Below are 27,161 nucleotides of genomic sequence, written 5' to 3'. Positions count from 1 at the left end.
CCTTCAACTAAAGAAGAAGATATCACAGCTGACATATCAAGCGTTTGCAAATCATAGAGATGCTTAGACTTGTACTGAAACTACAGTTGCTTGCTTAGTGCCATCTAGCGACTACAGCTATAAACGCAGTTTTGGACATTCGAGTCATTTGTGTTAGAATGGTTTTATTTGTCTTATGTGTTCTGGATTATGTAGCTATGATATTTCTCCCTAGTTGTCTTTGTCTTACGTAACTATCTTGATGATGAATCTGATGTAGACTAGAGAACTGTGATGTATAGAGGTTTGCTCCGTGGTTAATTAGAGAAAAAAACAATTATAATACACGTTGTATAAAATCTGATTACTGTTATCATTCAACAACTTGTCTAATAGCATGGAGCTCCCAACATTAGTGTTTCTCGAACATACTACATTTTCTCTTTTGACCAGGTTGATACATGTAGTTTCTGCTACATACAGTTTTGCTACATACATTTTGGTGAACTATCGATTTCTAGCAGGACTGGTTAAAATTATTCTATCTTGTGTGCTTGGTAGGCATGGTCTGAACTCCAAGTATGACCATATTCTGCACGCTGAGAAACTTTTTTAACAGCTTACTCTTTCCCCTGAAAATAAAGAAGACGTTTGAGCAATACATTATATTTTCCATCAATAACGTAATATATTCTTGATATTTTACACAATGAAGATTGCTTATATCTTATTAATAAGAACAAAATACATAGATTGCAGTTAGTTTTTTTTCATGTTCTTTTTTTCACTGTTAATACAAAAAATAATAGACACGCATGGCACAGACACAGTAATCAAAATAACACAAAATAATACACTTCCAAAACTACCAAATCATACAAATTACTAAAATATGCATTTCATTGATAGCAACTGATAAAATTAAAACAGTTAGTTGTTAACATCAAACATAATTTCATACATAAGTTAAAATTGATCTGACATTCGGATAACAGCTAATAAAGCACTTTCAGAATATCTTCAATGCAATATTATCTCTCATTTTGCCCCTGATTTTTCTATCTGTCCAAACTTCATTCTTGATGACGTACCGGACAGAAGTTCAGGAGTGTGGCGTTGTAAGGGTTGTCAGCGAAGCAGTCCACCAGTTGTCGGTCACATTCACACAGCTGGCGTTGGCACGTCCCCTCAGAGTTCCCTGTGGAGTTTAAGGCCCAGTTTAAGCCCCCCTCTCACTGGACCCGCGGCACGCTGACGGTATCGCTGCGGCCGATCGAATTGACAAAGCACAAATCGAATTTCATCGACAAAAAAACGAATCTTTTTAAACATTGTGTGTTTTGTTGTCTTTTTGCTCACAATTGTACGTTTGAATGATATCTCCATTATAAAGTCAAAGGTAACACAAATTCAGTTAAGGACGCAGCGACGCCGCCAGTGTGCCGCGGGTCTAGTGAGAGGGGGGCTTTATACACGCATTCCCAACCGACTGTGCTTACAAATGCTTTAATTGATGTATAGAGCTATTTCATACAAAAAGCAGAATGAAATTCAAAAAAGGTGTTCCCTAAAATACAAAATACACGACAACTTTATTGGAAATCACAGTGTTGACATTGAATTAAAACAAATCTACAACGATTAAAATACTAGTAGTCGGCGCACTATAAGTAGGATATCTAAACACAGGCTTAATTTCTTCAAGGCTTTTTTATCTCCTTTTATAGTCTTATTTCCACGTCTAATTTCCAAAAGGCATAATCTGCAATTTTTTAACAACGTTGTCGTGACGATCAAAATGGTCGCAGGCGTAGATACTTGTACAGCCTTGGAGACATTGCAGTAATCAAGCTAGATGATAGGTGACGCTGCTGTCTAACTAGTAAAAATCTGAAGGACGTCAAATTTATTGCGACGGCTAATAGGGAAACGAGGATTGCTTGGGTTGGTAACAGCGCTAACGTTACACACACACGCAGTCGGGCGGTGGTAGAGGAACTAGGATTGATTGAGTTTGTAACAGCGCTACATATATCTTCAGTCACAACACAGAATTAGAAACACACGCGCACGTAAAAAGACACAGACGCACAAAGACAAAAAACACACAAATAAATGTATATGAACACACAAACATACACACACATACACACACACACACACAAACACACACTAACGCACACACACATACACACACACACACACAAACGCACATGCATCGTACTACTTACAGCAGCTGACAGTACCCCACCAACAGAAGAACAGGTACGGTGATGTCCAGTCCTCACAACTGGTACCCCTGTAGCACTGGTCGTGACTCTCGCAACACCTGATGGGGTTTACAATCAACATGGCGGTCAGCATTGCAGGTACTGGCCTGATTTACACACAGATTTTCGGGGTCTACTCGGGGCTATTTGTGAGGAGCTTTGGGCTGCTCAAGTGGAGTTCTCCTACTAGAAAACGCTACTTGAGTGGCCTAGGGTTCTCCTAGCACAGTCCTGAGTCGACTCCAAGTCGGTGTTTTTGCTCGCTAAATATTCTACAAGGTTGTGTCGACGTAACATAGCTATTTCCCACACCGAGATAGTTTGTTGTCTCTTCCACAATTCACCCGGTCACCGTGAGATCAAAGTCCAGACCGTCCCAGTCAGACATACACTGATACAGTGCCTGAAGGCAAAACTCATTTATCTGATTTCGTTGCAAATTCCGAAGACTCAGAACATCGAACAAACTGCAACCTCGTCTGAGGTCACCTAACAGGGTCGTTGTCAGGGCATCCACAAAGCGCAGAACTAATAAAGCGAACTAGATCACAAATATTGCTGAATGAATTCATGAACCTTCAATAAGCCAAAGCATCAGCTAAGACCTTCACTATTTCTAGACGAAGACAGTAAAAGGAAAAAATTTGGCTATTTGTTGTTTTACCTCAACCTTGAGTGCTAACGTTGCCTTCCAAGCGCGACTGTTTCACTATGAAAAACAATCAGAGGAAGTTATAGGCTATTGTCCTGTTGCAATCATCTAAGATCGATCGAACATTTTCAGGTTAACCACAGTTCAGCATAAAGGTTAAATTCAGGTCGGTGTGCAGTGGTGCTAGTCCTGCGCCTGTTGATGTGACATCGTATAGCCTGGGGTCCAGTCTGATTAGCTTTGGCCCGCTCCCGACGTCCTGTGGCTAGCGGACGTTGGGAACGGGCCAAAGCTAACAAGGCTGGAGTCGAGGCTAGTGACATCGTCACGCACGCACTCTTCCTCACTATGTCAAGCCCAAACAATCGGAACAAAGGCGCCTTGTTTAGCGTCACCATTCCCCATGACACCACCGTGAAAGAAGGGCTCATAGACGCAGGTGCCCTTGTGCAACAGAAGCATTAGAGAGACAGCTGTTAGCTTTTCCAGAAAGAAGTACCCCTTTACTGGTCTCATCCTCCGATTTTGGACTTTTGATCCTCTTTCTTTAGTAACTGAAAGATATCACTGCCGAAGGTAAGTCTGATACTTAATTTACCTGCAGTGTGACCGACAAAGATGAAACGAAATGAGGTAATTCCGCGTGATGCTACACTGACAACTCCATTTTCAGGCTTTCTGAATATTATCAAAACAACGAACGGTTTACTTACAGATTCGTCCTCAGCGTCATAGTATTCTATTTTGGTAACGTTGGAAACCTTAAAGTATTTTGAAAATGAAAAATAGTAACAACAGCATATAGCTTACTCATAGCGAGGTCAAGTCCAAGTTCGGTGTCTGTGTTGCACTCTAATAGATCAATGATTGAAATATAGTCGAAAATATTTTATGAATTCAAGCAATCGATGATTGAAATATAGTCGAAAATGTTTTACGAATTCAAAAATATAGTCGAAAATATTGTAGGAATTCAAAATATTTTCCAAACATTGCATTTTCCTGATAGCTAAAGAAAAACAATTGAAGATGACAACAGCAGCTGAGATCGCCATTCCGCAGTCTGCAGAAGACATCGCCCCCTCCTGGGTGCAGCAGGTACTGCAGAAGGACCTCCCGGGCGTCACCATCACGGACGTCCATGTCAAAGGATCCATCAGCGAAGGAGAAGGATTCATGAGCGACATCATTGCTTTTGATGCCGTGGGGACCAGAAATGGTGCAAGTGAGCGCTACAGTCTCGTCGCTAAACTGACAGATTTCAAGCGGCCTTTGACAATATTCAAACAATGGTCCAAGGACTTTCAGATCAAATCCGAGACGATTGAAGTCAAGTTTTACTCCAGCGCGGTTCCCGAGCTCCTATCTGTGGCAAACACGAACACAGAGGGCGAATCTAAGGCAAACCACCCTCCTGCTAATTCGTTCGTCCCCAAATGCTACTTCGCCGCCACCGATCCAAGCTCCATGGTGTCCGTCAGGGTCATGGAGAACCTGAAAACTCAGGGGTTCTCCATAAAACCTAACCGCCAATCACTGAGCCGTGAGGAGATGATGCTGGCAGCCGGAGCCCTGGCGCAGTTACACGGCCTGTCACATCGGCTGGAGCTCCGTTCTGGCGTTCCCCTCCCCGAGAAGTACGACTGGATCCTGACTCGCTCAGATGCTACAGATGTGGAGGATGTAGTTACCTACCAATGTCAGACCGCCGTGAAAGGATTCGCCGCGGCTTTTCCTGACCAGGTAGATCTTGTATCTCGTCTGGAGAAGTTAGATCCCCAACGCGCTTTCCTCAACTTGGAGGAGGACCAGAGGCTTAAGGTGCTTTGCCATGCAGAGTGTTGGGTCAATAACATCATGTTTAAGGTTAGGCATGTCATGTTTTTCATTTTTTTTGTTCAAATCTAACATTACAAATCAAGATTTGTTGTTGCACTTCGTTTGAGTTCTTTACTTGTTTTACAAGTTGATTTATAAGAGCTCTCGTTTTTGGCCTATAAATAGTATGCTGGAGACGTGCCCACTGAAGCAAGGCTGGTGGACTGGCAGAGTCCCGTGTACATGCCGCCAACCTATGACCTGACACTCCTGTTTCTTTGTGCCGCGGGTTGGGACGTGTTCCACAACCACAGGGACGCCATCCTGGCCCACTATCACCACAAACTGCAGGAGACCCTGGGTCCAAACGGTGAGAACCCTCATTATCAGTCGATAGAATTTCACAGTAAAATAAACGCATTGAAATAGGATGTTACGTTTTCTTCCCCTTGTTATTTTCTTTGATGAATACGTAATGCCATTCATCTGACCAAAAGAAAAAGAAGTATAGATATCATATCAGACGTTCAGTCTTGCATTCTAACGAACGACATATTCTTCTAGAATCCTCGGGACTACAGAGCTACACACTGGAACAGTTGAAGGTAGACTTCAAAGCCGACTGTGTGCACGGGGTGATCGGCCGTCTGATCCGTTTGGTGCTCCTGCCAGCAGATCCAGATCTGGTGCGGATGATCCAAGAGATCCAAGGGTGGGGAGTCATCTAAAGCTCTACATTTCAGTACGTGTTGACAGGAAATCAGTATATCCGATAGTCTACTAATAACTGTCGGCCAGTAGTCTACTAACAGTCGGTGTTTGTGTTGTTTTGTTTTTGTTTTTGTTAAAGAGAAAACAAACGAATTCTTTAGTGGGAAATATGTTAACTGTGATCATGATACAGATTGCTGAATTGTTGTCTTTTCGTGTATCTCGTTAGATAAACAAGGCACGTATCTATCTTTAACAAATATATGTCATTCAAGTTATATCTTAACCCAAGTGGCGTAAGGATATGGCAAGATATATTCTCGACTTATACAGGTGGAAGAAGAAATTCGCATTTACAACAAACAATATGTACCAATTACTTAACGTCTAGAATTTCTTAGACATTTTCGGATTCGATCATAGATCAAAAGACAAAAAATTCTCAAAGAAAGAATATTGCAATAACATCTATATCGTTATTGCTAATAATGATACTAGTGTTAGAAATATGTTATATTCATCATTATACTACATTTCGATAAGATACTTTTTGTTAGTAAAATGTCACTAGCCAAGTTTCCAATGGCAATATAGACAATGTTACACAGGGAAAGTAAAATCAGAATATTCCGAAGCATAACTCAAGGAATCAATTAAAACGATGTATCTAAACTAAACCGACTTGTAATTTTTCTTTTCATTGTCTTCATACATACATACCATGACATCCACGTGTTTTCTGTGTTGTCAAAAAGTCAGACTACCCGAAGGCAAAGTACATTTGGCTGTTTACGTTGCTAGATCTCCAAAAGATCGACTTGCATCCAATGTAGAAACACCTCCGAGGTTACCGATACGGATAAAGGTTAAATTCAGGTCGGTGTGCAGTGGTGCATCTACATGTACATGTTAAGTGCTAGTCCTACGCCTGTTGATATGACATCGTCACGTACTCTTTCTGACTATGTCAAACCCAAACAACCAGAACAAAGGTACCTTGTATAACGTCACCATTACCCGTGACACCACCACGAAACAAGGGCACATATTAGGCGGAGTTGCTCCCTTACACAGACTCCTATACAAGGACGGCTGTTAGCTTTTCCCGAAAGAATTACTCGTTAACTCGTCTCCACCTCCATATTTTAAACTTGCAATCCCCTATTTGTAGTATTAAACAGGAACATATCACTGCCAACGGTAAATCCGATTCTTTACTTAGTTATTAGCTGCTGTGTAGCTCACAACAACGAAACGGGAGGATTGAAAACTACGTAATACTATGGGCAACTCCCTTGTCGTTTTTTTAAAGAATATTAACATGATGTAAATGCTTGACTTTCAATATATTTGTCCTCAGTGTCACTTAAACGGTAATTGAAGTTTGCGTATCGTTAGGATTGGAAAGGTAATAGGCTTTAGAAGAAAAACAGCAGTAAAGCTTACTCATAGCAAAGTCAACTTCGAGCTAGATTTGTGTCTGTAATACCTTCACGTAGATCAGGGATGGAAATGTAGTCGAAAATATTCTGGGAATTCAAAGCATTTCCCAAGCATTGTATTTTCCTGATAGCTAGAAAAAAAACTGAAGATGACAACAGCAGCTAAGATCGCCATTCCGCAGTCTGCAGAAGACATCGCCCCCTCCTGGGTGCAGCAGGTACTGCAGAAGGACCTCCCGGGCGTCACCATCACGGACGTCCATGTCATGTCAAAGGATCCATCAGCGAAGGAGAGGGATTCATGCGCGGCATCATTGCGTTTGATGCTTTGGGGACCAGGAATGGTGAAAGTGAGCGCTTCGGCCACCTCGCTGAACTGACAGATTTCAAGCGGCCTTGACAATATTCAAACAGTGGTCAAATGACTTTCAGATCAAAGCCGAGACAAGGGAAGTCAAGTTTTACTCAAACGCGGTCCCCGAGCTCCTGTTTGTGGCGATCCCAAGCACTGAGCGCCAATCTAAGGCAGGGAATGAAGATGACGAATACAACCCTCCTGCTGGTTCCTGGTTCCTCCCCAAATGCATGCTACTTCGCCGCCACCGATCCGAGCTCCATGGTGTCCGTCAGGGTCATGGAGAACCTGAAAACTCAGGGGTTCTCCATAAAACCAAACCGCAAATTCTACGTTTTCTTCCCTTTGTTATTTTGTTATTACGCAATGGCATTCATCTGACCAAAAGAAAAAGAAGTATCAATGTGATATCAGACATTTAGTCTTGCATTCTAACGAACTACATATTCTTCTAGAATCCTCGGGACTACAGAGCTACACGCTGGAACAGTTGAAGGTAGACTTCAAAGCCGACTGTGTGTACGGGGTGATCGGCCGTCTGTTCCGTTTGGTGGTCCTGCCAGCAGATCCAGATCTGGTGCGGATGATCCAAGAGATCCAAGGGTGGGGCGAACATTTCAGTTCGTGTTGACAGCAGATCAGAAAAGCCTATAGTCTACTAACTGTCGGCCAGTAGTCTACTAACAAACGGTCCGTGCCTGTGTTGTTTGCTTGTTTGCTTTTTAGTTTGTTTCTTTGTTTCTTTGTTAAAGAAAAAACAAACAAATTCTTTAGTGAGAAATATGTTAACTGTGATGATACAGATCGCTGACTTGTCGTCTTCTCGTGTATCTCGTTACTTAACAAGCCAGGCATCTTGCTTTATCAAATAGGTGTCATTCAAGTTATATCTTAACCCAAGTGACGTAAGAAGATGGCAATATATATTCTTGAATCATATAGGAGGATGAACAAAGTCGCATTAACAACAAACAATATGTACCAATTACTTAACGTCTAGAATTTCATAGAGATTTTCGGCTTTGTTCATAGATCAAAATAAACAACTTTTTCTCAATTAAAGAATATTGCAAATACCATCAATATCGTTATTGCTAATAATGATACTAGCGTTAGAAATATATTATCATTATACTACATTTCAATGTTTGTTATTATCATTATACTACATTTCAATAGGAAACTTTTTGTTAGTAAAATTTCACTACGAAGTTTCCAATGGCAATATGATTTCTTCGCAAGCACATTGATCTATTGTGTATTACGAAAATGAGCTCGTAAAAGAAAACCAATGACAAACCAGTTGGTAACATATAAGCCAGACAACAACAAGAATGGCTTTGATATGGCAAACAGTCATGTATTAATGGACAATGTTACACAGGGAATTAAAAGCAGAATATTCCGAAGCATAACTAAAGGAATCAAATGAAATTATGTATCTGTATTAAACTGACTTGTAGTTTTTCTTTTCGTTGTCTTTATACATACATACCATCGACGTGTTTTGTGTCTTGTCAAAAAGTCAGACTACCCGAAGGCAAATTACGTTTGGCTGTTTACGTTGCTAGATCCCCAAGAGATCGACTTGCACCCCAAGAATGAACGCCTCTGATGTTACCGGTAGGGCCATGGTGATCCCTATACCGGAAAGGCCTTGACATACCTTTGAACGAATTCAGACAGACAGACAGACACACATACACAAACGTATATTACGGAACAAAATTAGCTATTTGTCATCAGGATGTAGAATATATAGGCTAGTAAGTAGCCCGTAGAGGATAAACAATATTAATATCAACATGTTTAGTTTAGTCGCGGCATTTCGTAGAAAATAAGGGCTTTTGAAACAGCAATTCCTACCTAGGTCCGACCTTGTTCCCAACGCGGCCAAATGGTTCGGACGTCGCTGTTATGTTCGGCTTTCGCCAGTCTTCGGATGACTTCGGTATCCGTTCGTATGATTCTTTGTAACCCTGTTTCAACGGATCGAGTTCACAGTGTGTGTTTTTTGTGTATGATTCTCGGTTATCTGTCAATGGACCGAGTTGCACACTGTGTGTTAATTTGTTTCACTAATTCTCGAAAATCTTTCAGTAAAACGAGTACACAGTGTGTTAGTATATGATTCTCGGGAATCTTTCAGTGGACCGAATACATAGTTTCTGTTTAGAACATGACTCGGCGGACTGAGTGAGTACACAGTGACAATGTGTGCTTTGTAATGTAGCGGATAGATCATAGAGTGTTTACAAAGTAACACCAATCAACAACAACAACTGTAGCCTACCTCCCATGGTCCACGTCATCTACAGGGTCCTTATTCGCTACCAACATGACGCATATAGAAAAAAGGCAAATATTCTGCTAAATCATACTACATGCCGTTACATGTATACACAGTACATAAACATAAACTTAATCTCTGAAATCATCATCATGAATATAATCTCTAAAATAGCACCATAATAAACTCCCCCCCTTGTAACTAAGTGGGCAACGCCTAAAAGGTATCCACCCACATATACAGTTAGAATAACTCCGTATGAACACACCAGACGGTCTCTTTTGACCCTTGTGTTCCGAGAAGTAGGCACGTCGACTTAACTCGCAGGTAAGGACTTACCGATATGAGCTCTACCTACCACATTAAAGCTGTAGTTTCCGCCTACACTATATACCTTTTTATGGTGAAGATATCAAAGTATTTACTATGCTTTCGTATGCAATATGGACAAAGTTTCTACAACATTACTGGCTTGAAATGGTATGCTTGGAAATGCGAAATCATACCTGAACTGAAATTTGCTATGTTCCTGGGTTGACCATGACACACTGGTCGTTTTCTTAGTTATCATTTTGGAGAAGGTATTTTGATGAAAGCACAAAACTGTAAAGGAAATGCTCAGCTTTTAACCTACATAAGGTGGACACAAGTCAGAGTATATAGAGTATAAGACCAGGTAGACATGTACGTTGTCACCATGCGGTAAGATTGCTTATAATATGTAAACCCGAACGGCTATAAGATGGTTAGAAATGACACCGTCTATTCAGGTTGTGACCTGAAGGTAATTTTCCTACTTAAGTAGTAAATGAAGCCGATCTTTTAAAAGATAGAGGTATTTTTAAAGCCCCGTGACGATCATGAGATGTGTAGGGGCGTGTCGTGGGAATGTCTGGATCGAGTACGTACTATCATATTTCTGTGCACGAGGATGTTTGCTGTGTATCTGTTCACAATAGACGCGTTAGAAAGACACCTGTTACACGCCGAAATGAATATAAAGAGGCCAAGCATGAATATAAAAATACATGGTACAGTCACAATAGGTCAAATCAGACTGTAAAATGCATTTCTGTTACAAAACCTCCAGGAAATATTCGTTATAATCGGACCGCAGTCAGAGGAAAAATATATCGCGGCAAAGTTGACCTATTTTCAGGTTTTCAGCGAGTTCTTCGCTATAGTATTCTTTTCAAGCGGAGAAACGCACCACTTGTGGTTTTACGAGATACCGGGTTAAAGGAGATGGCTCACGATGCGCCAATTTATGGGCAATATAGATACATGTATTGGAATTTTATACTTCCTGTATTAGACAGGCGTTTCCGAATCAAATTCAGGAAAAATCAACTCAACTTGGAGGAGACAAACTATGATGTGATACAATGTACAACTCTCTTATCAGGCTTTCTATTAGCCTGACTAAGTCGTGCTCCTAGCGGCCGGCCCAATTGCTCTTCGATTAACATCCACCATCGAGAGCTTGTGTAAACACAGGCTAGCTTTCTATGAATGTTAACATAATACTAACGCTATATTTACAGCACATCTTGTTTTCATGTGAAGATTTTTCGCAAGTCTAGTACAACCGTCTGTCTCGTGAGTATTAAAGCTGTGTTAAAAACACAGTTACAACCTAAACAAACAATCTTACAAGACTGCATCTAATTCGTGGTTTTATATTGTATTAAGGATCGGTTTCTTACTTATGTACAGGTTCTCAGTACAGTTCTTATTTGGTCATAAGAGAGATAAAGAACACACCAACACATTACAAAAATAATCCCTATAAGTCAACTTGATGGAGATAAATTGCTGTAATGACTGCGTTGATGTAGGGAAACTAAAGGGTATCAATGTCCCTTAGATATATTGGTGATCTTTCAGTTTTGGTATCAGTAGAAAGCTCATAGCATTTATAAAAAGGAGCAGGAATTGCTTACCCAAAGTTCTGTGTCTGTGTTGTTTTCTCATAGATGAATAATATATTCCAAAGCTCAGTTTATAAGTTCTTCAAGTATTTTCCAAACATTATGTTTTGCCATCAGTTAAAGAAATCTTACTAAAGATGACAACAGCAGCTGAGATCGCCATTCCGCAGTCGGCCGAAGATTAAATATCTGTATTAATCTGACTGTAGTTTTTCTTTTCGTTGTCTTTATACATACATACCATCGACGTGTTTTGTGTCTTGTCAAAAAGTCAGACTACCCGAAGGCAAATTACGTTTGGCTATTTACGTTGCTAGATCTCCAAGAGATCGACTTGCACCCCAAGAATGAACACCTCTGATCTTACCGGTAGGGCCATGGTGATCCCTATACCGGAAAGGCCTTGACACACCTTTGAACGAATTCAGACAGACACACACACACACACAAACACACACACACACACACACACACACACACACACACACACACACACACACACAAACGTATATTACGGAACAAAATTAGCTATTTGTCATCAGGATGTAGAATATATAGGCTAGTAAGTAGCCCGTAGAGGATAAACAATATTAATATCAACATGTTTAGTTTAGTCGCGGCATTTCGTAGAAAATAAGGGCTTTTGAAACGGCATTTCCTACCTAGGTCTGACCTTGTTCCCAACGCGGCCAAATGGTTCGGACGTCGCTGTTATGTTCGGCTTTCGCCAGTCTTCGGATGACTTCGGTATGCATTCGTATGATTCTTTGTAACCCTGTTTCAACGGATCGAGTTCACAGTGTGTGTTTAGTGTATGATTCTCGGTTATCTGTCAATGGACCGAGTTGCACACTGTGTGTTAATTTGTTTCACTAATTCTCGAGAATCTTTCAGTAAACCGAGTACACAGTGTGTTAGTATATGATTCTCGGGAATCTTTCAGTGGACCGAATACATAGTTTCTGTTTAGAACATGACTCGGCGGACTGAGTGAGTACACAGTGACAATGTGTGCTTTGTAATGTAGCGGATAGATCATAGAGTGTTTACAAAGTAACACCAATCAACAACAACAACTGTAGCCTACCTCCCATGGTCCACGTCATCTACAGGGTCCTTATTCGCTACCAACATGACGCATATAGAAAAAAGGCAAATATTCTGCTAAATCATACTACATGCATTACATGTATACACAGTACATAAACATAAACTTAATCTCTAAAATCATCATCATGATCATAATCTCTAAAAAAGCATCATGATAAACGTTACCCCCTGTAACTAAGTGAGCAACGCCTAAAAGGTATCCACCCGCATATACAGTTAGAATAACTCCGTATGAACACACCAGACGGTCTCTTTTGACCCTTGTGTTCCGAGAAGTAGGCACGTCGACTTAACTCGCAGGTAAGGACTTAACGATATGAACTGTACCTTCCACATTAATGCTGTAGTTTCCGCCTGCTCTATGGTGAAGATATCAAAGTATTTATTATGCTTTCGCACGCATTTTTGGACAAAGTTTCCACAACATTACAGGCTTAGAATGGTGTGCTTAGAAATGCGAAATCATACCTGAAACCGATATTTGCTATGTTCCTGGGTTGACCATGACACACTGGTCGTTTTGTTAGTTAGCAGTTTGGAGAAGCACAAAACGGTTAAGGAAATGCTCAGCTTTTAACCTACATATGTTGGACACAAGTCAGAGTAGATAGACTATAAGCCCAGGTAGACACGTATGCTGTCAACATGCGGTAAGATTGCTTATAATATGCAAACCCGAACGGCTATAAGATGGTTAGAAATGACACCGTCTATTCAGGTTGTGACCTGAAGGTAATTTTCCTACTTAAGTAGTAAATGAAGCCGATCTTTTAAAAGATAGAGGTATTTTTAAAGCCCCGTGACGATCATGAGATGTGTAGGGGCGTGTCGTGGGAATGTCTGGATCGAGTACGTACTATCATATTTCTGTGCACGAGGATGTTTGCTGTGTATCTGTTCACAAAAGACGCGTTAGAAAGACACCTGTTACACGCCGAAATGAATATAAAGAGGCCAAGCATGAATATAAAAATACATGGTACAGTCACAATAGGTCAAATCAGACTGTAAAATGCATTTCTGTTACAAAACCTCCAGGAAATATTCGTTATAATCGGACCGCAGTCAGAGGAAAAATATATCGCGGCAAAGATGACCTATTTTCAGGTTTTCAGTGAGTTCTTCGCTATAGTATTCTTTTCAAGCGGAGAAACGCACCACATGTGGTTTTACGAGATACCGGGTTAAAGGAGATGGCTCACGATGCGCCAATTTATGGGCAATATAGATATTGGAATTTTATACTTCCTGTATTAGACAGGCGTTTCCGAATCAAATTCAGGAAAAATCAACTCAACTTGGAGGAGGGAAACTATGATGTGATACAATGTACAACTCTTTTATCAGGCTTTCTATTAGCCTGACTAAGTCGTGCTCCTAGCGGCCGGCCCAATTGCTCTTGGATTAACATCCACCATCGACAGATTGTGCAAACACAGGCTAGCTTTCTATGAATATTCACATAATAATAACGCTACATTTACAGGACATCTTGTTTTCATGTGAAGATTTTTCGCAAGTCTAGTACAACCGTCTGTCTCGTGAATATTAAAGTTGTGTTAAAACACAGTTACAACCTAAACAAACAATCTTACAAGACTGCATCTAATTCGTGGTTTTATATTGTATTCTTTAAGGATCGGTTTCTTACTTATGTACAGGTTCTCAGTACAGTTCTCATTTGATCATAAGAAAGATAAAGAACACACCAACACATTACAAAAATAATCCCTATAAGTCAACTTGATGGAGATAAATTGCTGTAATGACTGCGTTGATGTGCGGAAACTAAATGGTATCAATGTCACTTAGATATATTGGTGATCTTTCCGTTTTGGTATCATTAGAAAGCTCATAGCATCTTTGAAAAGGAGCATATTCTCATAGATGAATAATATATTCCAAAGCTCAGTTTATAAGTTCTTCAAGTATTTTCCAAACATTATGTTTTACCATTAGTTAAAGAAATCTTACTGAAGATGACAACAGCAGCTGAGATCGCCATTCCGCAGTCTGCAGAAGACATCTCCCCCTCCTGGGTGCAGCAGGTACTGCAGAAGAACCTCCCGGGCGTCACAATCACGGAAGTCCATGTCAAAGGATCCATCAGCGAAGGAGAGGGATTCATGAGCGACATCATCGCTTTTGATGCCGTGGGGACCAGAAATGGTACAAGTCAGCGCTACAGTCTCGTCGCTAAACTGACAGATTTCAAGCGGCCTTTGACGCTATTCAAACAATGGTCCAAGGACTTTCAGATCAAATCCGAGACGATTGAAGTCAAGTTTTACTCCAGCGCGGTTCCCGAGCTCCTATCTGTGGCAAACCCGAACACAGAGCGCGAATCTAAGGCAAACCACCCTCCTGCTAATTCGTTCGTCCCCAAATGCTACTTCGCCGCCACCGATCCGAGCTCCATGGTGTCCGTCAGGGTCATGGAGAACCTGAAAACTCAGGGGTTCTCCATAAAACCTAACCGCCAGCCGCTGAGCCGCGAGGAGATGATGTTGGCAGTCGGGGCCCTGGCGCAGGTCCACGGCCTGTCACATCGGCTGGAGCTCCGTTCTGGCGTTCCCCTCCCCGAGAAGTACGACTGGATCCTGACTCGCTCAGATGCTACAGATGTGGAGGATGTAGTAACCTACCAATGTCAGACCGCCGTGAAAGGATTCGCCGCGGCTTTTCCTGACCAGGTAGATCTTGTATCTCGTCTGGAGAAGTTAGATCCCCAACGCGCTTTCCTCAACTTGGAGGAGGACCAGAGGCTTAAGGTGCTTTGCCATGCAGAGTGTTGGGTCAATAACATCATGTTTAAGGTTAGGCATGTCATGTTTTTCATTTTTTTGTTCAAATCTAACATTACTGAGATCACAATCAAGATTTGTTGTTGCACTTCGTTTGAGTTCTTTACTTGTTTTACAAGTTGATTTATAAGAGCTCTCATCTTTGGCCTAAACATAGTATGCTGGAGACGTGCCCACTGAAGCAAGGCTGGTGGACTGGCAGAGTCCCGTGTACATGCCGCCAACCTATGACCTGACGCTCCTGTTTCTTTGTGCCGCGGGTTGGGATGTGTTCCACAACCACAGGGACGCCATCCTGGCCCACTATCACCACAAACTGCAGGAGACCCTGGGTCCAAACGGTGAGAACCCTCATTATCAGTCGATAGAATTTCACAGTAAAATAAACGCATTGAAATAGGATGTTACGTTTTCTTCCCCTTGTTATTTTTTGATGAATACGTAATGGTATTCATCTGACCAAAAGAAAAAGAAAAAGAAGTATAGATATGATATCAGACGTTCAGTCTTGCATTCTAACGAACTACATATTCTTCTAGAATCCTCGGGACTACAGAGCTACACGCTGGAACAGTTGAAGGTAGACTTCAAAGCCGACTGTGTGCACGGGGTGATCGGCCGTATGATCCGTTTGATGCTCCTGCCAGCAGATCCAGATCTGGTGCGGATGTTGCAGGAGATCAATGAGTGGGGAGTTATCTAAAGATTCACTTTTCAGAACGTATCAAAGATCAGTATAGCCGACGAGTAATCTACTAACAGTCAGTGCTTGTGTTGTTTATCAAAGAAACCATTTGGGGGGGGGGGGGGTATGTTGACTGTTGTCATACAGATTGCTGAATTGTCTTCTCGTGTATCTCGTTACATAAACAAGGCATTCTCTAGCCTTAATAGATAAGTGACATTCAAGTTATACATTAAAGTTTCCAAGTGACGTTAGGATGTGATATATGATATGATTTTCCCGGCTCATAAGGGTTGATGAACAACGTCCCATTAAAAATTGATGTACTCATTAATGAAGGTCTAGTATAACTGATTTGTATTTTGCTAACAACTTAATGCATTAAATCAAGTTTATTAAGTATGTGGTATCATCCTAACAGCTATATTGGTATTGATGATATTACTGTAATAAAAGGCTTATGTTATGTTATGTTACATTTTGATTTTAAACCCTTAAGCTGCCAGGTTTTTTAGCCAAGTAAAAATCAAAAATGTTTGACCCCTGACCTCCCTCACGAAACCCGCGAAACACCCGGCGGCGCTAACCCCCCTAACTTCCCGGCTTCGCGCACTACACGCACGCAAAGCTGTTTTGTTCTGGGGAATACCCTACCCCGGTTATAACCGGGTCCAGCACACAAGGCATATTTCTGTATCCCTAGTTAAGTCGGGACTGGCAGCTTAAGGGTTAAGGAGTTAAGCCAAAATTCATCAACTTAGAGGAGGATCCGAGTCTTAAGGTGCTTTGCCATCCAGAGTGTTGGGTCAATAACATCATGATTAATGTTACATGTTTTTGCAAGTGACGTTCAGATGTGACAATATATGATTAAATCTTAACCAGGTGGACGAACAAAGTTGCTTTAACAATACACAATATGTGCCCATTATCTAAGACCTAGTGTTTCTGAAAGATTTTCACATTTGTTAACAACTACAAAAAGTTAACAGTTAACTTTATTGATATGTAAGGCATCTCTATGATATCTATTTCTTTTTGGAAGATATTACTGTAACGAATAGCTTATATGTACCATTATGTTACATTTTTATGAAACATTAAGCCCCAGGTTCATTAACTTGGAAGAGGGGCAGAAGCTTAAGGTGCTTTGCCATGTAGAATGTTGGGTCAATAACATCATAATTAAGGTTTTATGTTGGAGGTCGCAAGTGACGTTAAGATGTGACAATATATGATTACATCTCATAATACCATACAGGTGGACGAACATTAGTCGCTTTAACAATACACAATATGTACCCTTTACTTAAAGTTGGAATTTCTGAATGATTTATAAATAAGAACCAAGCAAATTAGCTTAATTAAGATATATGGTTTTGCCATAACGTCTACATCGTTATTGAATCAATATTTCTGATGTTGATATAACTGTAATAGATAACTTATATGTAACATTATGCTAATCTTGAAAGGATTATGTTAGCTAGATTTCACCACCCCAAATTTCCATATGATGCCAATATGATTTCTTCCCAATCACATGCGTTTATGTAATACACAATATATGAAAAGATAACCAAGAATAAGTCATTCGAGAACCAAATAACAGCAAGAATAGATTCAATATGGCAAACAGTAATGCGTTCATCGAAAATGTTACCCATATATAGTAAAACTTTATTGTTTCGGAACATAACTGAAGGATTCAAATAAAACGATGGACCAATCATAGAGAGACTTGTACGGCTCGTCTTTTTGCCGTCTTTACTAACACAACATGACATCCACGTGTTTTGTGTGTTATCAAAAAGTCAGAGTGCCCTGAAGGCAAATTACATTTGGCTATTAACGTTGCTAGATCCCCAACAGATCGACTTGCACCCGAGGTATGAACACCTCTGATGTTACCGGTAGGGCCATGGCGCGGATCACCATACCGGAAAGTTCTTGACACACCTTTGAGCGAATCTTAAGCTTCAGGCAGACACGCACACAATCTCATAATATAAAACACCATTAGTCACTGCTTAACAGTACAGATTGCAGACTAGGAAAATTTCTAAATTTAAGTGAGTGAGTGAGTGAGTGAGTGAGTGAGTGAGTGAGTGAGTGAGTGAGTGAGTGAGTGAGTGAGTGAGTGAGTGAGTGAGTGAGTGGGTGAGTGGGTGGGTGCGTGAGTGCGTGAGTGAGTGAGTGAGTGAGTGAGTGAGTGAGTGGGTTAGTGGGTGCGTGAGTGAATGCAATAATGTAATAGTTGCCTGGTAAAAACATCAGGGAACGAGACCTATCTAGCACACTGTTGAAAAACCAAGACCATATGACATTTCCAGAACAAGAGATATCAAAACCGGAGTTCCGGTACAGTACCTTGCAAAGTTACCAGGGGGCCCAAAATGTAATCATTTTCAGTTTTTGTCTCAAACGACCATCACAAAAAATATTAAATGAATCCATTCAGCCCTCCAGCGAGTTATCTTGATTACCAACAGGCAGCAGACACATACTCTAAAAAAACGATGCCTACTAGAAAGGTTGAAGCAATAAGGTAAATAGAATTCAGAACATTGATACTTACTTGTCCACCCCGTCCACGGGGTCTCCTGGATTCCCGTCGGTTATACCACAGTAACAGCCGTAGTCTATGTAAGAATACCCCGGCCGGCCTGTAGCGCACAGAATCAACCATCCCAGTTCCCATGTGCCCCTCTTCGACCTTGGCTTGGCTCCAACTCGGCTGGATTGACCTTGAAGAAAGAACAGGAATTTGTCCCTGGCCGCGTTTGCCCGAAATCTGGGTCAGCTACCCCCCACCCCACCCGGACAAACTTCTTGTAACGTTGGAGAAGATTTCAGAAACTTAAAGGCACGTGATCAGGAATAGGAAAGGAATAATGAAGGGTATATAAATAAGGATAAACCTACTTGCTTGCTTAACACCGAAGATCACTTAGTAAATTGACTATCCTGATGGCAATATCGTGTTCAACCGCAGCTTAAGAATCTCGCATCAAAACGGCTCGCAACGTGTCAACAAATTCTAACCCCCTGAAATCATGCTGCTATAACTTTCGTCTTGTAGTGGCCACTACATCCTCGTTCAAGCTTGAAAGATTCGATGAGGTATCAATGCTGTCACTTCGTGCTGATGAAAAAGAAACCAGTGTTCAGTTACTTGATTCTATAGTGGAGACACAAGAGAATAGCTAGCTCACCTGCAGTTGTGACGGCCAGTTGGAAAACAACAGTGGCAAAAAGTAGATGAATAAAACGCATCTTAGCAATGGTGGTCCTGACGTGTTATTTAGTTAATAAACTTTACGCCTGTGAGTACCAAATGGAAGACTTTGATCATATGCCCAGGTATCCGAATGAAGGTCCAGTTGTGTCAATATGGCGTTTTGCCCATTCAGGTCTTCACTCCTTGGAGTTGGCCTGCAGAATCAGTGTTTAGACGTTGGCTGTTCACACTTTATACGAGGACCTTGCTTCGAGCTTGTATAACCAACTTTGAGCGAAACCAGATGCTTTGAAAAGCGCTGAGCGTGAGTCCGATGTAGCCGCTGTCGCTCACCCCACATGCTCGCAACCGTGGAAAGGGTCATATATAGTCCCACGAAGAGGACGTTAAGCCGTCGTCTCGCGCTTTTAAACAAATCATTCACGCATTTTCCCGTTTCTGTCTAAATTGATGTTCCAACCTATTTTCAGTATCGATGAATGATATCCAATCAAATTACATCAATGCAATGTAAGAGTTGAAGTACATTTTCTTGGAAAAAATAAGAGAGACGGGATGAAAAGATTGCAACATCAATACTAATAACAAGACTCGGAAGAACCCAAACCTCCGTGAATTGAAATGATTAATGGGCTTTGAAATTTTTTTTAAAGAATTTTGGTGAATTCAAATAGTTTGATCCCTACCTGATGTTCTTTCTACTTATTAATTTGAATTTATCATGCTTATTGAATGCAAATCATCTACCACAAAGAAGTCCTATAATGCACCATTGCAGTTGACCATTAATTATGCAAATGTTGCCCTTATTTACGTGATGTCTGTCTAAAGATGTTAAACATTGCCTGCCTTGTACGGTCACGAGTCTATTCATTAAGTTCCATCATTTACCAATACGATTTAACAGCATTTCTTCATACATTATTCAAATTAGGTTATTATTTGCATGATTGATATCTATTAATGGTCGTCGAATTTCTTTGTTACATATTGCATGTGTTCTTATAGTTCATAGTTATCATCTTAGGAAATAATGAACTCATTAAGAGTATGTTGCCTTGAAGTTACAAATGAGCTGACTTAAGGCACATAAAAAAAGCCAAAATACTCAATGTTTGTAACGTTATGTACGTTGTGGTTGTGTCAAACAAGTATTTGACAGTATATTTGTGGCGAATGCTACACCTCAGACGCACTACCAGAATGTGCCGATGCTGCTCCTTCAATTACAGTGGTCCGCGTGCTAGGAATCACACACAAAGAAAATTAAGAGTCGGAAGAGTTTAAATCCGATGTTAAGATTTTATTGGAGCATTCTACAAGAATACCTTGTCCTGGAGACACCCAAGACAGGCTCGCCCTCTCCCGGAAACATCCAGGACCAGACTGACTGGAAACTCACATTTATCTCTGTCAGCAACTTCGTTTAACTTTGGGTCAACCTTGTCTGAATTTAAGGTCTTGTTTACAACTTTGATCATGTACTTATCCCCAAATTAGTGTTAACTAACTAGAAAAGAGGACTACCCGTAGATGACCTCTAGATGACCCTTTAATAAGCCCATGTCCCATTGGCTCCTACAGTCGCGGTAATTTGTGACACGTCCATAGCTCGTGTCCCAAATGTCCTTGAACTTGAGTGACCTCGACCTACAATTCTCCTTCTCAATGTTAAGATAAATACGATTATAATTAGATATGTGTATCAAATCTATACCAATCATTACTCCATAATATGTATACTAGTACAAATTGTATTCTTTCGTCATCAGCATATCAAATACAAGTTTGCTGACACCGTTCCACGATTAGTGTTAAATGCCTCATAATATAATATCGATATCCAAGCAGATTAGAAAGGCAAAATGGTAACGTTTCTCTAATCTCCAAGGAGATCTCATGGTTGCGAAGACCGTATCCAACTGGCAGAATAAGTTTTTTTTTGCAATAAAATCTTATTCTGCCAGTTGGATACGGTCTTCGCAACCATGAGATCTGTTTGGAGATTAACGTTTCTCTAGTTCTCGGCTTTCTTGAAAGGCACGCTGCGCCGTGGGACCGGGAGCTTTAGAAAGATTACGATTTCGCCTCCCTAACTCTGCTTGGAGATTTTGATATACACACTGGTCATACCTATCCATAACAGGGACTTGACGAAGCTTGTCATAGTAGAGTAGACGTTGGTCATAATAATCCGAATCGTTATATTTGGATTCAAATGGAAATATTTTCTACCAATACTCCCAAAAGTTGCTCACATTAAATGTTTTCCATTATAATTAGTTCTGATTATGATTTATATCTGATTCAGAATGTATCTTTGTAATGTATACATCATCATCAAAGCCTCTGTCGTAACATTACCAGATGCACTATCAGTTAACGCCCATTATGATGGCTTGATTGACTGCAAGCTGGCACTGTACTTTGCACCTTGCTTGGGCCAACAAAAAATCACACACAAAAAGATAGTCATACATACAGCTTACTGTGTACTAGTTATCTAAATATCTGAATATTAGGTATATAGTAGGTACAAACTGGATAAAAGATCTACATGTAGACTTCTGAAAAAGTTAGATTTGTACGCTTTGTCTGGGTAAACAAGTGACAACAGGACGTTTCTGAAAAAATCTCCCCAACAAAAAAAATCACCAAAGAAAAATATCTTGGACTCTACCGGCGCGCAACTCGAAACCTCGTTCCTCCCATTACAGTGACTCAGTGGGTGCTTGGTCGCCACTGCGTTCTGCAGCTGCGGTGTCTTCTTGCTCAAATGCTTTGTTCACGAAGACTTCATCTAACTGCCTTTCTTTCGCTGGGCTGATTTCCTCCTCCTTTCCGGAGCAGATGATGACGATACGGTAGAGCTGCAGCACGATGAGCAGCGTGTTCTTCCCGACGAAGAAGAGAACGCCCTGCGTAAGAACCCGCTCGTAGAAGATCAGGTACAGCCGGAAGGCCAGGAACGGCCCGTCTTGCATGAAGATGGTGGTGGCCATCGCGAAGACATCAGGGTGGCAACAGCCGCAGAGGAGCAGATTCCTTTCCTGTACTTCCTCCGAGAACCGCTGTAGGGTGCTGCGGCGTTTGATCGCTCTGTCGCCGGTGCCTTCTTCGTGACTGCTCTTCGGCAAGGCACGCCAGTGGTGTGTATCGCCCCCAGCCGAGACTTCCTGGCTCTGACCGCGGTGAGGACGATAGTAAACTGCAGCAGGCTCCATGTGAAGAGGAAGAGCGCGCCGTAGACGACTTCGCTCTTGTTCCCCACCCTCTCTTCTTCGAAGACTTGGAAGAGCTCCACGATGTCGGCTGCCATGGCGACGTAGACCAATAGGAGTTGAGACAGCTCGTCACGTGTCAGGTCTCCCCTAGGCAGCACCCATCGCCCAATGACAAGAGGGATGACAAGCATTTGTTCCAGAGCACCAACCCAGTTCTCGATCATAATCTTAGCCTGTGAAACGACATTTTGCCGAGTTATTCATTTCTAATTATGACCTTCGCCAAGAAGGTTATGTTTTCGTTAGCGTTTGTGTGTGTGTATTTATGTGGAAGACCAGCTACCATAACTCGAGAAGGCCTGAATGGATTGTATTGATATTTGATATTTGGTATGTGGGTAGGTCTTGATGAGATCTGGAAATGATTAGATTTTGGGTCCCCTAGCGGGTTGTTACGGTACTGCAACGGAACTTCCAATTTTGATATCTCCTGTTCTGGGTATACCATGGTCGTGATTTGTTAGTGTTAGATAGCCCTTATATTATAATGAGATATGGTTGTACCTTATTTTTCTGTACATGTGTCCGAAGCGTTGAAAATAAGATGTTTCATACATGGTTAAAGTGTAAAAATGTCTTACGTCAATTCCAACGGACTGCAGATTCAAAATGTCGTCGATTTCGGCATCGGTGCCATTGCCAGTCACGTTCCTGCACGTCTCCTGAAGTCCCGACCTCTCCGCTAGGCGTCGCTCCAACTGGTCCAGCTCTAGGAACCAGATAGAGGGAACGGTACAGCACAGGTAGAACAGCACACAGGGAGAGAACCTGGCGGACAGCAAGGTAAAGAAAGGTAGGTATAGGTAGTCCCATAGCCTTGCCCTTGTTGAGGTTGTCTATGTCTACGGCATTGGAAGGCGCATTTTTCTGTTATTTTGTAAGCCCTAGATATAGAACAGAATAACAGAAAAAAATTGGTCGAGAAAAATGACATCTCAGTTTACAATTCCTCTATGCTTTATCATATCACGCAGCGCTAACAGATATCGTGCGCTTCTAATTATCTTCTACTTATAGGGTCACGTCCACTCGTCGAGGTGCATTGTGCGAAAGCTAGTTCTCGTGAACCGTAAAGAACGACATAAGTATCAGCCTTTAAGTTATCCATCATCGGACTCTCCTTTATACAAAGCAATGGTAGGATTGTATCCAGCGACACAACGGAATAAACTCCTGAAGCCGTAAACAAGAAGTTTAGCAGTGCTAGCTGGTACACCACAGGGTGGTATCATCTCACCATCACTGTTTGTCCTTGCCATGAACAGTCTCGACAGAGGGATCCCGATCAGTGTAACCCCTGTTAAGTACGCTGACGACCTGACTAACACGGAACTCCTAATGGGTTCGCTACCAGGTCAAATGCAAGCTGCCATAACAGAAGTCGACACTTGGGCCAAATCCTACAGTATGGCAGCAAACGTAGGAAAAACCAAAGACATGGTTATTAGCTGTCGTAGGGAGGCTGTCAAACCCCCACCACTCACGCTCAGAGGGGAAACGATAGAGAGAGTCTCGTCCTTTAAACTCCTCGGTGTGATCGTCACTAATGACTTGTCCTGGGGTCTCCATGTTGATTATATGCTGTCCAAAGTAAGACCACGTGTACACTATCTGCGACTGTCGAGGCGAGCGGGGCTGCCAGTGGATGTTCTCCTTCAGATCTACACTACATTCATTCGGCCGGTGTTAGAGTACGGCTCACCGGTGTGGGGAGGACTACCTCGTGGATTGTCAGATGAGATCGAGAAGGTCCAGAAAACGTGCTGCAGGGTTATTGGTATCCCCTACGACCAGCTGCCGACCCTGGAGAAGCGGAGACGCGAGGCAGACGCGCGTGAGCTCGGGAGGGTGGTGGCGGACGATACACATCCCTGCCGGCAGTTCCTGGTGCAGTCCGAGGACACTCCATACCAACTTAGACGAACATCAACCTTCAAAATACCGCTCAGCCGAACAAAGAGACATGAACAATCCTTTATTCCTCGAACGCTCAAAACCATGCAATAATGATCAGCAAAAAGCGGACACTAATGACCTTCAATACTGTATTCTTAATGTTTTGTCTTAATATGTATACGATGTTCTCTTAGATTGGTAGCAGATTTGAGATGATTCGTGTCATTTGTACCTTCGATCTGTGATACTGTGTAATTTTAACATTTAATCTTATTATGAAATGATGACGTGTTGTTGCTGTAAGAATTGTGAATTGCAACGCAATTCAGGCTGTGTCAGCCTGCGATGTTGTAAACATTGAATAAAGTTTCAAAGTTACACGGAAGCGTCATGCATGACGTATTTCACATGTATTTCATCAACGTTACCTATTAAACTCGCACGATAGCTAGTATCGTTTAGAAGTAGCTGACACCAATCCTTTCTGTGATATCTAACTTATTTATGGTGATTCGAGGTTTAAACTCTTACTAGTTTTAAGAAAATTTGATATAACCCAGCGATCCCCGTCCCCGACACCAGGTTTTCGCCACACCAAAACATTGTTGTCATGCCTTTATCACGTGAATGTCACATGCCGCTCATGTTGCCAAAATTGACGACAAAACATCGTTTTCTTCAAACGCGTCGAGCAAGCGCTGGGGCAAACATAGCGACAATAGTATTATTTGTTGGTAGACTACTTTGGACAATCTATGCGCATGTTTTTTTTCTCATCTATGTTTTATAGGCAGAGCACTGGAAAGAGAAAGACTCAAGTGAACGATATCTGGTAACCCTAGCACAATTCTTCATCATAGACCTCAGTATAAATACTTGCTCACACGTCGTTAAACAGGCCGCTATGCGCAAGGTGGAGAAAAATCTACAGACACGCATTGTTATTTTTAGCACTACGATATATACTGTATCAGATTTAATATCTAGAACGTATTGGAAAGATATATGGACTAATATAATAACACACATCATATATTTGCCCACTTGTATCCAATGGCACTTCTCATCTTGCACTTCAACCGTTCCATTTTCATGGCGTACATTGTCCCTGGTAGCAGCCTCACAGTTGAGCTCCTGGTTCCAATTAGTTGCTAACTGGGAGACCAGGTTTAGATCCTGAGGAGGGTATCTTGGTTGGGGCTTCACCCGTTTTTCGGAAGGGACGTATAAAATTTGGGTCTCGTGTTCGATGAAGTGCCTCGAACACGTTAAACGGGAAGGGCAAGTAACCCCTCCCTGTAAAAATGTATACTGCTACTGAAACAGCAAGGAAACTTGATGCCCTATGTGTCACTAGGCACTACAAGGTGAACAGCAACAACAGCATTTTCCAAAGCGGTATCAAGTGCCACAAAGGTCATTCACGAGGGGCGTTCAAAAGTGACTTTCCAAAGGGATTCGCCAGCAAAGAAATGATCACAATGATTTGAGCTTTGGTGGGCATGGAAAGCAGATTTTTTAGTTAAAGTCATGCCCCTTGTTTCCAGGTGAAGCACATCACTTTTTGACACACCCCCTCCCCCTCCCTTGTAATGATATGGCCACATTTCCAAACCGGCGTCCGGTCGGGTATACCGTTTGTGGGAAAGAAAAGTGTGATATGAAAAAAAAAAAAACACGCAGAAGTTTTAAGAAATAGTTATGAGCCCAATGTGTGTATACTTCTCATGGGCACTTTTATTCTATAATTTCGTTTCCGGGTCGGGCCCCGGATTGCAAATGTAACCCTAACATAAGCTCTGTACTGACCATTTCCACTCCTTGCCTTTCCGGCCGATCAGAGTGAAGAGTGTCTCGATGAACAGTCCAGCTTCGGCCAACATCAGAAGCCAGAAGGTGGCGACCCCACGAATGCTGTACACCCTCCAGATACACAGGAGGCCGAACGCACCGAACAGTAGCCTGGTCAGAAGAGCCTTGAAGATCACGCACGTTTCCATAGTTCTGGTATTCCCAACGTTTAAATCTTCGGCCGACACGTTTTGATATGGGATCACTCAGACAGATAAGACTTGAACTTGCTTTCACCTTTGTCGTACCAGGATAACTGTTTCCTGTGAGTAGCACTGGTAGATAGATATTGTCGATTTCGGCGCGGTCTCCCTCGCTGTACAATTTCGTTGTCGCCTTGTCGTTCGAGACTAGGACAGAAGCGGCCGCCAACAATGTAAAAGTCAAAACTGTACAAAAAAAAATCATTTAACGTTACAACGCCGTGATGCGTTACTCTCCCCACAGTAGACAGTCCTGCACACAACTTTGTCTCTCGATCAGACGACAGTACGTGTGCTAATTTCCTGGAGTTGGGTGGGAAACAGGTGCACTGGAAGAACTGGCATGTATCTTTGTCATCTACTAAAAATGCCATGCCTTCGGGCGTTGTACACTTGCGATGCAAGGGACAAGGGTAAACAAGGGAAGGGTCAAATAGCTTGTTTCTTAACTGTATTGAACTTCGGAGGGAAGAAGAGTTTGGCTGCCACGGGGTATCGAGTTTCACTACGCTGTGCTGAGATACTTCCCTCAGATTATATCTGCATTCACTCCGTCCCCATTCACTCAATTTCAACACAAAAAACTCACTTAGTTGCGTTTATGATATTGAATACGAAATAGCAACTGTTTAGAAGGGT

At 41.8% G+C, this 27,161-nt stretch overlaps 4 protein-coding genes across 4 annotated transcripts; 2 read left to right on the top strand and 2 right to left on the bottom strand.

Moving 5' to 3' along the window:
* Nucleotides 1-144: 144 nt before the first annotated feature.
* On the bottom strand, nucleotides 145-19,498 carry LOC136446022 (basic phospholipase A2 4-like). Its single transcript, XM_066444290.1, has 5 exons — nucleotides 19,263-19,498; nucleotides 18,626-18,794; nucleotides 2,211-2,308; nucleotides 1,071-1,177; nucleotides 145-611 (listed from the first exon to the last, which is right to left on the bottom strand). Exons 1-5 carry the CDS (start codon nucleotides 19,321-19,323, stop codon nucleotides 600-602), a joined length of 447 nt encoding a protein of 148 aa, XP_066300387.1. The 5' UTR covers nucleotides 19,324-19,498; the 3' UTR covers nucleotides 145-599.
* Nucleotides 3,210-6,067, top strand: LOC136446021 (uncharacterized). Its single transcript, XM_066444289.1, has 4 exons — nucleotides 3,210-3,477; nucleotides 3,911-4,767; nucleotides 4,906-5,089; nucleotides 5,284-6,067. The coding sequence occupies exons 2-4, from the start codon at nucleotides 3,931-3,933 to the stop codon at nucleotides 5,445-5,447; spliced, it is 1,185 nt and encodes a 394-aa protein (XP_066300386.1). The 5' UTR covers nucleotides 3,210-3,477; nucleotides 3,911-3,930; the 3' UTR covers nucleotides 5,448-6,067.
* On the top strand, nucleotides 14,500-16,541 carry LOC136446474 (uncharacterized). Its single transcript, XM_066444855.1, has 3 exons — nucleotides 14,500-15,374; nucleotides 15,520-15,703; nucleotides 15,902-16,541. The coding sequence occupies exons 1-3, from the start codon at nucleotides 14,538-14,540 to the stop codon at nucleotides 16,063-16,065; spliced, it is 1,185 nt and encodes a 394-aa protein (XP_066300952.1). The 5' UTR covers nucleotides 14,500-14,537; the 3' UTR covers nucleotides 16,066-16,541.
* Nucleotides 19,499-21,560: 2,062 nt separating the features above from the next.
* On the bottom strand, nucleotides 21,561-26,709 carry LOC136446634 (transmembrane protein 26-like). Its single transcript, XM_066445119.1, has 3 exons — nucleotides 26,278-26,709; nucleotides 23,154-23,340; nucleotides 21,561-22,745 (listed from the first exon to the last, which is right to left on the bottom strand). Exons 1-3 carry the CDS (start codon nucleotides 26,466-26,468, stop codon nucleotides 22,233-22,235), a joined length of 891 nt encoding a protein of 296 aa, XP_066301216.1. The 5' UTR covers nucleotides 26,469-26,709; the 3' UTR covers nucleotides 21,561-22,232.
* Between the last annotated feature and the right edge of the window lie 452 nt (nucleotides 26,710-27,161).

Source organism: Branchiostoma lanceolatum, chromosome 12 (assembly GCF_035083965.1).
Source record: "Branchiostoma lanceolatum isolate klBraLanc5 chromosome 12, klBraLanc5.hap2, whole genome shotgun sequence".
Lineage (NCBI taxonomy): Eukaryota > Metazoa > Chordata > Leptocardii > Amphioxiformes > Branchiostomatidae > Branchiostoma > Branchiostoma lanceolatum.
The sequence above is the reverse complement of the archived record's forward strand: the minus strand, read 5'-3'. Positions and strand labels throughout refer to the sequence as shown.